The sequence below is a fragment of the Polyergus mexicanus genome, unplaced genomic scaffold (genome assembly GCF_030449975.1).
Source record: "Polyergus mexicanus isolate NDT 795.1 unplaced genomic scaffold, iyPolMexi1.0 SCAF_14, whole genome shotgun sequence".
In the NCBI taxonomy this organism is placed as follows: Eukaryota; Metazoa; Arthropoda; class Insecta; order Hymenoptera; family Formicidae; genus Polyergus; species Polyergus mexicanus.
Window position 1 is genome coordinate 7,286,748 of NW_027223334.1, and position 13,360 is coordinate 7,300,107.

At 30.8% G+C, this 13,360-nt stretch overlaps 2 protein-coding genes across 4 annotated transcripts; one reads left to right on the plus strand and one right to left on the minus strand.

Annotated features, from left to right (window-relative positions):
* The first annotated feature begins 302 nt into the window (after positions 1 to 302).
* Pds5 (cohesin associated factor B pds5) lies at positions 303 to 8,039 on the plus strand. 2 transcript variants are annotated; one of them, XM_070307143.1, is made up of 17 exons: positions 303 to 630; positions 1,614 to 1,767; positions 1,862 to 2,056; positions 2,188 to 2,378; positions 2,460 to 2,667; positions 2,748 to 3,254; positions 3,356 to 3,654; positions 3,747 to 4,089; positions 4,210 to 4,314; positions 4,469 to 4,888; positions 4,978 to 5,340; positions 5,447 to 5,678; positions 5,779 to 6,026; positions 6,115 to 6,411; positions 6,734 to 6,769; positions 6,882 to 6,932; positions 7,019 to 8,039. In XM_070307143.1, exons 2-17 carry the CDS (start codon positions 1,687 to 1,689, stop codon positions 7,073 to 7,075), a joined length of 3,633 nt encoding a protein of 1,210 aa, XP_070163244.1. In that variant the 5' UTR covers positions 303 to 630; positions 1,614 to 1,686; the 3' UTR covers positions 7,076 to 8,039. The 2 variants fall into 2 exon arrangements, with proteins under 2 accessions (XP_070163244.1, XP_070163245.1); XM_070307144.1 differs by lacking the exon at positions 6,734 to 6,769 and having other exon boundaries at positions 7,019 to 8,038.
* Positions 8,040 to 8,499: 460 nt separating this feature from the next.
* Rs1 (Dead-box helicase Rs1) lies at positions 8,500 to 12,993 on the minus strand. Of its 2 annotated transcripts, XM_070306914.1 has the most exons (13): positions 12,711 to 12,993; positions 12,326 to 12,508; positions 12,113 to 12,203; positions 11,420 to 11,565; positions 10,958 to 11,263; positions 10,733 to 10,860; positions 10,450 to 10,647; positions 10,222 to 10,366; positions 9,957 to 10,138; positions 9,555 to 9,886; positions 9,200 to 9,445; positions 9,053 to 9,134; positions 8,501 to 8,912 (listed from the first exon to the last, which is right to left on the minus strand). In XM_070306914.1, the coding sequence occupies exons 1-13, from the start codon at positions 12,762 to 12,764 to the stop codon at positions 8,822 to 8,824; spliced, it is 2,184 nt and encodes a 727-aa protein (XP_070163015.1). In that variant the 5' UTR covers positions 12,765 to 12,993; the 3' UTR covers positions 8,501 to 8,821. The 2 variants fall into 2 exon arrangements, with proteins under 2 accessions (XP_070163016.1, XP_070163015.1); XM_070306915.1 differs by lacking the exon at positions 12,711 to 12,993 and having other exon boundaries at positions 8,500 to 8,912; positions 12,037 to 12,203; positions 12,326 to 12,413.
* Between the last annotated feature and the right edge of the window lie 367 nt (positions 12,994 to 13,360).

The following is a 13,360-nucleotide window of genomic DNA, read 5'->3' on the forward strand; positions in this document are numbered from 1 at the left end:
CTAGCTCTAATTAAACGAAAACTACTATCGCGACTTGTGAAAACATGCAAGAAAGCCTTGACGTCGAGATAAATCGTCCAAAACAGCAGCAACTTCGCGCCATACGATCGCGGGGCGTTGACCAATAGAATTTGAGGAGTCAAGTCAGACCGGATTGCATTCGTAAATCTAATTGTCGGGTGGAATAGATTGACCAATCAAGACAAAGAAATTTTCGGCCTCTTTTATTTCGATTGGTTACTCTATTCCGGCGAGTATAAATTTTCAAATGCAACTTTGGTAATGTAGCGACGCATCGCATCATCGCATCGCCGTGGTCGGCAACTTCAGACGAACGAATTCGCGTCCTTTGATACGCTTAAACGCGTATTGAGACCGATTCCGCCACTGTTTCTCCGCTGACATTTTCAGTCCTTCCCCGACCATGCTAAGTGTTTCGAGAAAATCGCGCAAATTATGTCGCAGACGATACGCGCGCACTTAGTAAATTAAGGAATTGGGAATTGGCGACTTGTTCGCCCGGACAGTGAACTCTCCGAAAGAAGCGATCTACAGTGCAGTGAGACCTCTTTTGCGGATATATTTGCTTTATTGATATTTTGAGTGTCACAGGCCTATGCATATCTCCAGGTAATGTTTAACCGCATTAATAATACCGCTCCTCTTGTTTTCCGCCGCGGCATTTTCGTATTCCGAAACTTCTTACCAACTTCGTTACGCGAGAATCTTGTTTACGTCGTGGCTTGTATACGTGCACGGCGAATGCACATAACCTCGAAACCAATCTGATAACTTTTTCGAGTTGGAAGCGCTCTGCAAAGAAAAAGAAAGGGGGGGAAAAAATTTCCTAACAATAGTATGCTTATTAATGTATTAATATAAATGACATTGAGTTTAATATATATTTTCCTTTGGTAATACTTTCACTCGCCTATTCATAAAGTAAAGAGAATTTTTTTCTTAATATCTTGTGTAAAATAAATTAAGATTAATTAATTAATTTATATATATCATATTGCAGAGAGGCTTACACGGTCTGCAAAGATTGACAAAGTGTTTGTTTTAGTTATTACAGCATCTAATATTTAAATCATTATCACATACTCTTGTTCTATGATATATCAAAATGCACAATTGTTATTTTGCCATATAATATCCCGTATTTATAATATTATATTACAAATATACTTTATGGTAATATTTACCGTTATAATATACAAATGTGATTTAAGATGATGTTAGGAATGTGTTGTATAAAAAGTTGTAATATGACATGTATAGAAACTGCTGTTCAAAATATAATATAATATTTTTGGTAACTTTATATAAATTTATGCAAACTTTTCCTGCTTTTTCTTCAAATATTATGCATATGTTGTATTTTCTGAAACATGATTATACTTTCAGAAGTAGAGCATACATATGTGATAAGATATCAGTAGTCATATTATTTAATATGAACCATGCAAAGGAAATGAAATCATTAAAAATATTAGTCATATTTTTCCTATATTTTAATCCTTTTTAAAATTTAAAATATATATTATAAAATATAATATAAAAATTAATTATATAGTATAAAATGTTGTATATAAATAAATATTATATTGCAGAATTTGGACCGTGTTTTAGAATACATCAAAATAAAGTGCTTGTTACATTTGATTGGTTTATCAAGTAACCATCATGTCAGAAATAGTATACCCAGCAGGGTGTAGATCGGTCAGTGAAGATTTAGGTCCAGATGAATTAATCAGGAGACTTAAGGTATAATTTTTTGCATGACATCGTGTGCTGCTATGAATAAACAATATATATTATGTACAAAAATATATAATATTAAAATATAATAACTGTATAGACACTAGCACACACATTACAAGCTATGGGACAAGATGAAGGAATGTACCAACAATATATTCCACTTGCGCTACATTTGGCAGAAGAGCACTTTCTGATGCATCAGAGTAAAGATGTACAACTATTAATCGCTTGCTGTATTGCAGATGTTTTAAGAGTTTATGCACCAGAGGCTCCTTATAAAGATGCTGATCAGGTAAAGATATAAATTCTAATTAATAGTAATTTATCAAGTAATTTTATTATATTTGTATAAATTAAAATAATAAATATTAATTAGATTACATAAAATAATTTAACATTACTGTTTTTAATATGGCTTTTTAGGTCAAGACAATATTTTTATTTCTTATTAAACAACTGGCAGGTTTAAAAGATCCTAAAGATCCTGCCTTTAAGAGGTATTTTTACCTACTTGAGAATTTAGCTTATGTCAAATCATTTAATATGTGCTTTGAGTTAGAGGATTGCCAAGAGATTTTTTGTGCATTATTTTCTCTCATGTTCAAAATTGTAAAGTAAGTACATTTGAAAATAAAAAAGAAAATAACTGTTAAAATTTCTACAAATGTAATGTGGCCAATGCAATCTGTTTTTAGTGATGAACATTCTGGCAAAGTTAAAAGTTTCATGCTAGATGTTCTGTGCCCACTGATTACCGAATCGGATATTGTCAGCAACGAACTTCTGGATATTATACTTATGAATATTGTAGAGCCAAACAAAACGCAAAAAAAGAATGCGTATTTGCTTGCTAAAGAGCTGGTGATTAAATGTAGCGATACATTAGAACCGTACATTCAAGCAGTGAGTAACGAGAACGTGAAAGATTTCCGTCCAGAAACGAATGTACGCATTCCTGTAAACATATATTACGCGTTTTACAGTTCTTCAATCATGTCTTGATACTGGGCAAGGAGGAGAAGAGTTTGCAGATTTGCAAGAAGGTGTATGATCTGATTTACGAATTGAATCACATATGTCCGAGTGTCTTGCTGTCCGTCCTTCCACAATTAGAGTGCAAATTGAAATCCTCCTCCGAGACTGAAAGATTGGGCGCTGTGGCATTGTTAGCGAGAATGTTCTCTGAAAAGGGTTCGCAATTGGCTGTACAGCATACACAGTTATGGAGAGCATTTCTAGGACGATTTAACGATATTAGCGTGTCCATTCGTATTAAATGTGTGCAGTATTCGATGCATTTTTTGCTAAATCATCCTGAATTAAGGAAGGATATCACAGATACTTTGAAGTTAAGACAACACGACGCTGATGAGAGTGTCCGTTACGAAGTCGTGATGGCTATTGTGACAACTGCAAGACGAGACTTCGAAGTTGTGTCGGATAGTGAGGATTTACTTGAATTTGTCAAAGAAAGAACATTGGACAAAAAGGTAAAATATTAAATCCATTGTCTAAGTGTTAAAAAATTGTCTAAGTTTAAAATTAAACATTACAACTTGTGGTTTGACCTTACTAATGATTATATTTCTAGTTTAAAATACGAAAAGAGGCAATGTCTGGATTAGCTATGATATACAAGAAACATCTGAATGATGCGGATGTGCCACAGGCAACAAAGAAGGCAGTTATTTGGATAAAAGATAAAATATTGCATGGTTATTATATGGCAGGAATGGAAGACAGATTGTTAGTGGAGAGATTGCTAAATACATGCTTAGTACCTTATCAGCTAGCTGCTGAGGAAAGAATGAAAAAATTGTACCATCTCCTAGGTACAATTGATGATTATGCTTCCAAAGCTTTTGTGGAACTTCAGAAGCATCAACTTGCGTATGTGTTATACATTAATTACTTTAGTTTGTATATGATCATAAAAAAAAACATTTTTTATTTTGATACAAATTGATTATGTATATACTTAGTGTGCGAAGAGCAGTAGTCGAGTGGATAGATATCGTGAAAAAACCGGATGCTAAAAACGAACTAGTGACGAAGATTCATCAGATATCGCGCTTTTTGCCAGATCCTATGAAAGTGCAAGAGTTTCTTCAAAAATTTAGCGGTCACATGAAGAAAGAAGCTAGATTATTGCAGGAAATGGAGACGATCGTACAACCGAATGTTTCCTGTAAGGAATGTGCTGAAACGATAACTAAAGTCCTCAAAAAATTAGGACAGCCTGTTATGACTAATTTATATTACAACACGATTAAGATGCTACTCGAAAGAGTAAGCTCTGTTATGATTGATGAAGAGGCAATTAGGGTAGGCATTTTATTTTCGAAAATGTCTATATATATATATATATATATATATATATATATATATATTTTTTTTTTTTTTTTTTTATATGAAGAAACATTTTTTATAAGAAAATTTTTTTAGGTTTTGATAGGATACGTCTTAGATTGTTTGAAAGGAGGTAACGTGATAGAAGAGGTCGGCCTTAACCCAAATAATGCCGGCGAGAAAGGATTGAGATTATTAGTGGTAAGTCGACATTTTTATATTCTTAAATATACAAATTTATAAATATATATAATATTTATATATATATATACATTTTAAAATTTTTAATAAATTGAAATTATATTTTGTAATCACATTTTGTAATTAGAGGCGTGCATTATCCGAAATATTTTAGATGCTGTCGTTTGTATTTGGCTCGCATTTCCTACATAATGATATTTTGATGCAACTGGTCAATCTGCTCGAATTAGAAGACGAAATGGTGGCACCATTAGTTCTCTCCATCTTCACATTTTTGGGAAAATACAAACCTTTGCGCGATGTAGCACCAGATATCATGAATCTTATGGTGCCAATATGTAAGAACTTTGCCGAAACGGGAACACCAAAGCAGGCAAAACAGGCCGTGAGATGTTTATTCGTTAACATGACTAACATTCACGACACCATTTTCCCCGAAATCATCGAGAGAATTAAGAACACGCTAACACCGACATCGGAATATTATCGAACGTCTATAGTCACGTTAGGTCATATAGCATATAATTTGCCGGACAAATATCAAATACAAATAAAAAATATGGTTTCCAGAAAAGTAGGTGAAAACAAAGTTGTAACATTAATGAATTTCTGGGCGCTTTACACAATTGTAATACATATGAGATACAATCTTTATTTCTGCAGATAGTTAAAGAATTATTAGTGAAGGAAAGCAGCGAGCAAACCTCCGAGATTATTGAAGGAGACTGGTGTAGGGAGGATCAATTACCTGAAGAGACACGATGCAGATTGGAAGGTTTAAAATGCATGGCGCGTTGGCTATTAGGATTAAAGAGTGACGTGTTATCGGCGCAAAAGACATTCAGAATGCTGAATGCCTTCATGGTGAACAAAGGAGACCTGTTGTCGCAGGGGCGGCTAAGCAAAGCTGAAATGAGTTGGTTACGATTGCAAGCGGGTTGTTCAATGTTGAAAATATGCGAGCAGAAGGGCGTTGGAGATCAATTTACTGCAGAACAATTTTACAATCTTTCACAACTCATGGTGGTACGTTTGGTACAAGCATATATTTTTTTAAATGTTTAATATAATAAAAAACAAGTTTTAATTGTAATTAATAAAATTTATTTAATTGTATTGACTTGATATATAGGATGAAGTTTCTCAAGTCAGAGAAGCTTTTGGTAATAAATTGCACAAAGGTCTTGTAAGAGGAATTCCAAATAAATGTTTGCCACTGGATTTCATGGGATATTACGCACTAGCTGGCAAAGAACAAGACAAAAGGTTAAAATGTTTACTGAAAACATATATGCAAACAGACATAAATAAGAGGAGAGATTATGTGAAGACACTTTCATTGGGTACTGTCGAGCGAGCTATGGGTAAGAAATTAATTAGTAAAGGATAATCGAAATAGATTATTTAATATTGTTTTTACTATTTCATTGCTCTAAAAATTTTTGCTATTTCCCGATTTTACAGGTCAACTACCCCATATTTTGCCAGATTATATGTTGGTTTTTGCGGTAGCTATTCTTGCGCATGATCCCGAATTTACGAGCCACATAATGGTCAGTCAGTTAAAAATTATTCAACAATGTCTCTGGTTTATTTTGGAACCTCTCATCACAAAGAACGAATATTATTGTTACGGATTTTACAAAAATCTCGTAGAACGTATGAAAAGTCATAAGGATGCGCTCAACCCTGAAAACAATGCAATGAATTATGTAATTATCACAAATTACTTTTAACATTCTCTTTTTCGATAAAATAATTCATCGGTAAATTGATTTACATTTTTGTACACATACATAGAAATTGTGGGCCGTTTGTGATTTGGCGATGAATGTAATATACACAAAGACTACCAATTTCGACATGAAGGAGTTTCCAAGCGAGACACGGATACCCACAATGTACTTCAAACGAGTGGACGATATGGTGGCTAATACTAAGAATTATTTACCTGCGGAATTGCAAGTGAATATGATGAATCCAAAAGGAAAGGGATCATTCCACAATACACATACAGTCAATGAAAAATCACAACGCAGAACTAAATCCAAACAACAGAAGGAAGTGGGTATTGGACCTAATGAAACAGATGCAAGGGTAAGATAATTTTTAAAACAATTCTGCGATTGCTTATAGAATATTTAGCTTGCTTAATTTAATTCGTAATTAAATATAGACATAGACATAGACATTTCTATTCATTAAATGACGAAATATATATATATATATATGTATAATATATATATATAATATAATATATATAATATATATATAATATAATATGTATAATATATATATATGTATAATATATATATATATATATATATATATATATATATATATATAGTAGATTAAAAAATTAATTGTAAAAAATATCACATTTAATTCTTCGGATATGTATAATTTTAATGATTTCAAGCTGCAAATTGGAGAAATGGAATGTATCGATGCACAGGTAACTTGGATATAATGTTAGAATAATATATGCTCTTGTGAAGGTTTTCTTTAAATAGTCTAATATATTTAGATGTGAACATGTTTGATTGTTTAAGTAAATTTATTTGCAGCCTGCCGAGGCATCAGAGACCAGAATTCAATTACCTGGCTTAGAGGAGGAGGTAAGTTGATTTCTGTCTTAAAGCAAAATTTCTTGAAAATATTGACAAAATGTTTTCCTAATCTTATTTTTCACACTTACTTTTAGATTGAGGAACCACCAGCAAAGAGGGCATTACGGGAGTCGGATAAAGTAAATAAATAATTCAGTGATTGGACTATATCCGGGGAATATTGGGATGGGAAAAGACTTAAAGAGTATGTGAGGATAAGAAAAAAGATTAAAGAATCTAAAAAATACTTTATAAATTAGAAAACAGAATATTTTGATTATGTATAACGATTAATAAACCTAAGTCGTTCGTGTATCTTTAGAGTGTAAGATATTAAGATTATGACACATTAATGTCAGGCTTACAATGCAGAAATCTCTTTGGACTTGCAACTTGTGAGTAAAGAAAAAAAAAAGTGGAACAAAAATGTTATCAATTTCTCACAGGTAAATACAAATCCATAAATTTGTTTTGTGTTGATAACAAGATACTGAATTATATTCATACTTCTCCTTAATTTTACGAATTATAAAATTTGAGAGTTATATGAACATGAGAATTGTTTGTAAATTATATAACGTATCTCTTGAATTGATGTTCTTTCTTTTTTCGCATTTGTTTATTCACTTGATATTGCATTCACTATTACACTAGGAGATAAAGATCGTTCTTTGTTTTTTTTTCTTTTACTTTGCAAACATTTAATTACGACATTTTTGCTTGAAAAATAGTATTCAGTTTAAACAGCAAGTATATGTAAACAATATTGTCAACTTTAATAAATGAATTAACCACATACAACTCCATTTTCTGCAAAAGGAATATATCCAGATATATCAAATATATCGTCACTTTATAAACAACAAAAGAAAACACTATAATTTTGTTGCATAAACAATATATTAAATAAGAAGTTGTGTGTTTATTGGCTTTGTGATCCAAAGTTGCTGGTTTTTAACAATACGATTATCGCCACATTTTAGTCGCGATTATTATAATTGATACACATTAAGTATGACCTATATGTGTAATAATGAAAAAATGAATATTGCGAGAACTTGTGCGAAAACCTTCAACTTTTGTATTTATAAATAAACATAAAATTAAAATTATATCAATTGCAAACGATTATTGTGTAATACCTTAATTTAAATTAATATACATGCAATTTTTGCTACACATATGTATTTTTACATATTGTATTTACGTGTGTATTTTTAACATTCTTTTGGATGTTATTGTTTCGATTTTATTTATTAAATATTCGAACAATAGAAAAATTTTTTAGTATGAATTTTAAGCATAAAGTTTAAATCAAGTGAATCTAGGTTTTAAAATACTTAAGTTCTCAACATTATAATTATTAATTTAAACATTTAATATTATATTAGATCTAAAAATGAATGGAAATTGCGAACGAATTCATGAATGATGAGTGATTGAAATCGTATTAATAATTATAGAATTAACGAATCTATTATCTTTCCATAGAAATTACAATGCAATGTTCAACTACTGCGTAATTTTTCAATTTGTAAAAATATAGAAATATTTATATAATGTTATTTTTTCTCTTACATTGTCATTAATATATATTTTTCATATCATTTTTCTCTCACTAGAAATATATATTTCTATCAATAAATATCATTATCCATTATACTTCTCTATTGAAATGATGCAAGTATGCAATTATTTTCCTGTATAATACTGCAATTTTTTCAAACAGTGCATAAACTATGAAAAGTATACATAATCTGATTAAACAGTCAATCAGTGCTATTCATAAGTCAATCTATGAAACGTATCGCGTATTATATAATCATTCTATAATAAAACACACGCAAATTTAATAATATGCCATGTATTTAATTACAGAATTATGTTACATTATAAAATTAACGTTTTTTAGAAAATATTTTTTGGCCTTTTTTCGCTATATTTTTTTGTTGCATTTTAGATGTATTTTGTTTTTTCATAACATTTGCCCTAAAATATATAATAAAGATTAATATACACTGTGTATATAAAGATTAATATACTATATACATATATATACATATATATATAGAGAGAGAGAAATATCTATATCTTTTTCTGTCTTTCAATTTTGATAAAAAAATACTCACTCATATCGCATTCTTTTGACACCTTTTTTGCTTGTGTCCGTTAGATCAGTGGTAAAGGACGATCTTGATCGTTTCAATGATCCTGAAATAACAATCTGTTAGAAGAGAGAAATTCTGTCGATATTATAAAATAATATAAAACTATACTTTTTTTAGTAAAGTCACGATTATATTCATCCATAACTACTCTAATCTTCTTTTGCTTGTTGCTCTTTTTGGCTAATCGCGCTTGATAGGCAGCTATCTTTTCTAATTCTCTCTTAGCTCTATCTTCGGCTGTATCCTTCTTAGGTTCGTTTTGCGTTTTCTTCTTTTTTTCTTCCACTATGTTGGAAGGATCTTTTTCAGGCTTTTTATTTTTGTGAACTTTTTTTTTACTTAATCGAAGATTATCTGAAAGTATACAAAAAATTTCAGTAGTTGATAGTACGTGATTGTATATTACTATTAGAGAGTAAAACGTAAAATATATTAAAATGTGTCACACAACTCTCTTGTTTACCTTTTTCCTTCTTTTTTTCGTTTTTAGTTTGGAACCAACTTCTCTGACATTCTTTGCCATCTTCATTTTTAAGTAATTTTTCAACACGATTAGCTTGATTCTCTATTTTAGCCAACTCTTTCTCATTTTTTTCTTCTTGTAAAATTCTTTCTACATCTGCTTCTAGCGATTGTAATTTCTTATTGTATTTTTCTATTATGTCAGGTGATATTATTCTATTTTTGATTGGATTTTTTGCTTGCTTAATAATTTCTTTCACTAAAGAACGTTCCTGTTCACCAGCTAATGATACAGAAACACCTCCACGGCCTGCTCTTGCAGTTCTTCCAACTCTAATAATTACAAAAAATAATTTTTTTGTTATATCTCTGGTATATGAACTGCGTTAATTAGAAATTATACCTGTGTATATAATGTTGTAAAGTAACAGGCATCACAAAATTAATCACAGTTTTTACACCGCTTATATCCAAACCTCTTGCAGCGACATCAGTTGCTAATAAAATATCAATTTCTTCCTCTTTAAACTTCTGGAGATTTTCCAATCGCTGTGGTTGTGTGAGATTACCATGAAGTTCTCCAACCTGGTTAAGTGTAAGAAAAAAAAAAAATAAATAAAATATATAAATGTAATTATTAATTTCACTAATATTAAAGATTTATATACTTTCAAGCCTAATAATCCCAGTAAAATATGCAATCTATGGGCTTGTCTTTTTGTTTGTACAAAAATCATGGTATGATCATGAAAAATTCGACAAACTAATGCTGCTAGGATTGCTTCACGATCTCCTTCTCTTTCCTTACGTATACTAAAATCACATTTGTTGAAAGTAATAAAAAAAAAAGAGTAATAATAAAAAATATGAAAATATTATAAATGGATTTTACTTACCGAATAAATTCTTGGCGTAGGTTAAAGGCTACATCTTGATTGCTATCCATAAATATTTTAATAGGTTTGTCAAGAGATACTGCTGCTAAATCTTTGACTTCTTCTGTCATAGTAGCAGAGAAAAGGATAGTCTGTCTGGTTCTTGCACATTGCTTAACAATGTATTTCATTTGTTCAGCAAAATATTCATCTAACATTCTTAAATCAAATATATAGACTCACTAATTATACATATACATATTTATGTATACAAGAATATATTCATATATTAATTATTTTTTACCTATCAGCTTCATCTAGAATTAATACTTCTATATTGTTCAATGAAAAAGTAGGTGCATTTTTTAAGTGATCAATTAACCTTCCAGGAGTTGCTATTACAATATCTGGATTTTTTCTTAATACACTTTCCTGCATTATAAAAATATGTTAAATTTATTAGGTGTGTTATCTGATTGGAGATAATTTATATAAAAGAAGTTTATACAAAAGAGACAAAATAACTCACTTGTATTTTCACATCCAATCCACCTACAGACAAACCAACTTCTATTGTTGTAAATTGTGTTAGCTGTTTTGTTACTTGATAAACTTGTACTCCCAGCTCTCTAGTAGGTACAAGTACAAGAACACGTGAAACAGCAGGTCCATCCAGCGGCCTGTATAATAATCTTTCTAAAGTTGGGAGCATATAAGCCGCAGTTTTGCCAGTACCTGTTGCTGCACAACCACAAATGTCACGACCCATTAAAGCTACAGGAATGGAAGTAGCTTGTATGGGAGTCGGTTGTACAAAATTCATTGCTGTTATAGCCTAGAAATTTATAAAAACCAGTATCTTTTACATTACACTTTTTTACCAAGTTCACTTACATATTCAACATATTTCCTTACATATTTAAAATATTATTGTGTGTATATATATTATCTCAGTAATTATTTTACTAATTATTTACTACATATTTTGTACCTTTAACAAAGGCCTAGACAAATTCATTTGATAAAATGTAGAATATGTTTGAAAATCTGTATATTCCTCAAAATCAAGTGTTTCTTCATCATTTTCTTTAACAAATTTTTTTATTTTCTTTTTCTTTTCCTTGGTCTTAACAGTATCTACAATAAATTAATAAATAAGATATATATATATATTTTATTTACATAGTCTCAAAGATATATTTTATAATATAATTAAATATTTTGTATTGTGCAAGCATAAGTAATGTCTATAGAATTTATAATTTTTACAAATTTGTTTTATCATATAAATAAATTAAATATACAGAGTGTCCTAGATCAATACTTGTGTGCAGATAGAGTGGACCAAACTGAGTCAAAAAGTCCTGTATCATTTTTTTTTATAACGCTTAATAAAGGAGTTATTATTAAGTGAAGTCTGGCCAATCAGCACCGATCTTTAGCCGGGCGCACGTCGGTGAGCCGCGCGCCCGATAGTATGCGGCAGTGCACACTTCACGGCGCGCGGTTCACCGACGTGCGCCTGACTAAAGGTTGGCACTGATTGATCAGACTTTACTCAATAATAACTCCTGTATTAAGGATTATAAAAAAAAAATAAAAGATAACCTTTCGACTCAGTTTGGTTTGCTCTATCTGTACACGAGTATTGTTCCAAATGATCTGGGACATCCTGTATGTATACCTTTTTTGAGCTCATTCTCAGATAGGGAAATGGTATCATCATTTTGATCTATTTCTGGTTCGATTTTAATAGGATCATCCTCTGTTCCATCCTAACAAATATAATTCAACAATTTCTTCTAAGTAATTTCATACAAATTGTAATAATAATATTTGATACAATTTATGTTGCATGTCATAATTTTTAAATAATATAGATGATAATATCACACACCTGTTTGCTATATTCCTTTCGAATCTTCTTTATCTTATCATCTAATTTCGTTTTTGGCTTACGTTTAATATATTTGCTTAAATCATTCCAAGGATCCTGATTGTATTCAGCTGTATTGCTTATAAATTCGAAGCTACTATCAAAGTCTTTATTTCCTTTCTTTTTTTGCTTTCTTGGCTGAAACTAATAGAAATCTAATATATATTCCCTTATTCAAAAACATGTAAAATCGAAATTCTATTATGGACCCGGTATCGTTCGAAGGATGTTAAAAAATCCGAAATAAAATAAAAATGTATTCATAAAAATAATATCATGTGAAATAATGTTTTAATATACACACATATACGTCTACCTTATTTTTAATACAATCATTTCAACTTACATCGTCTTCTTCGTCTGAACTTTCCGAATAATTTACAGGTTGTATAAATTCCATGTTGAAAATGCTTAGAACATATAATTAGGTTAGTTTCGCTTAATAGAAATTCCTTTATACTTGAAATGAGATAAATATATATTCAGAATTCAGACTGCGGTCGGAAAGACCCTAGAAATGCTTCGAACCGTTTAATTGACCAATCAGGGCAAAGAGAGTAAAGATTTCTTTATTTTAATTGGTTAATGCAATGCTACGAAGCATCTCTAGCGTCTTCTCGATCGCAGCCTCAGACATAGGAAAGAAGGAAAGCTAAGAAAACTTGTGAAAATCTGTTTAGAAAGTGTAATGCGGCGTCTATCAAGTATGAGAACAATACTCGACTGTGATTGGTCAATTTCTTAAGGCTTAGAGCTTAAAATCTCTATTGTAGACGCCGCATTATGGCTCCTGCACACAGGACGATAGCCAATCAATCTTTCGGTCTTATGGAAAAGTTATAAGTTGATTGGCTACCGTCATCGCCTTTTGCCGCACGGCAAGCGTTGCCGTATCCTGTATACACGAGTACGTAGTGAATTCTACGTGTAAACTAATCGCAACTGGCGTACCGTAAGTGAGGAAAAAGTATATTTGTAATGTTATTTTCTAAAAAA

Bases quoted from the DNA above. Each gene is read 5' to 3' on its own strand.
- Rs1 (XM_070306914.1), bottom strand. From the start codon at position 12,764: ATGGAATTTATACAACCTGTAAATTATTCGGAAAGTTCAGACGAAGAA. The intron at 11,566-12,112 runs GTATACATACAG...AATTTATTGTAG, and splicing joins TGAGAATGAGCTCAAAAAAG to ATACTGTTAAGACCAAGGAA. The intron at 10,648-10,732 runs GTAAAAAATAAT...ATTTGATTTAAG, and splicing joins ATTCTAGATGAAGCTGATAG to AATGTTAGATGAATATTTTG.
- Pds5 (XM_070307143.1), top strand. From the start codon at position 1,687: ATGTCAGAAATAGTATACCCAGCAGGGTGTAGATCGGTCAGTGAAGAT. The intron at 1,768-1,861 runs GTATAATTTTTT...ATAACTGTATAG, and splicing joins AATTAATCAGGAGACTTAAG to ACACTAGCACACACATTACA. The intron at 3,255-3,355 runs GTAAAATATTAA...TTATATTTCTAG, and splicing joins AAAGAACATTGGACAAAAAG to TTTAAAATACGAAAAGAGGC.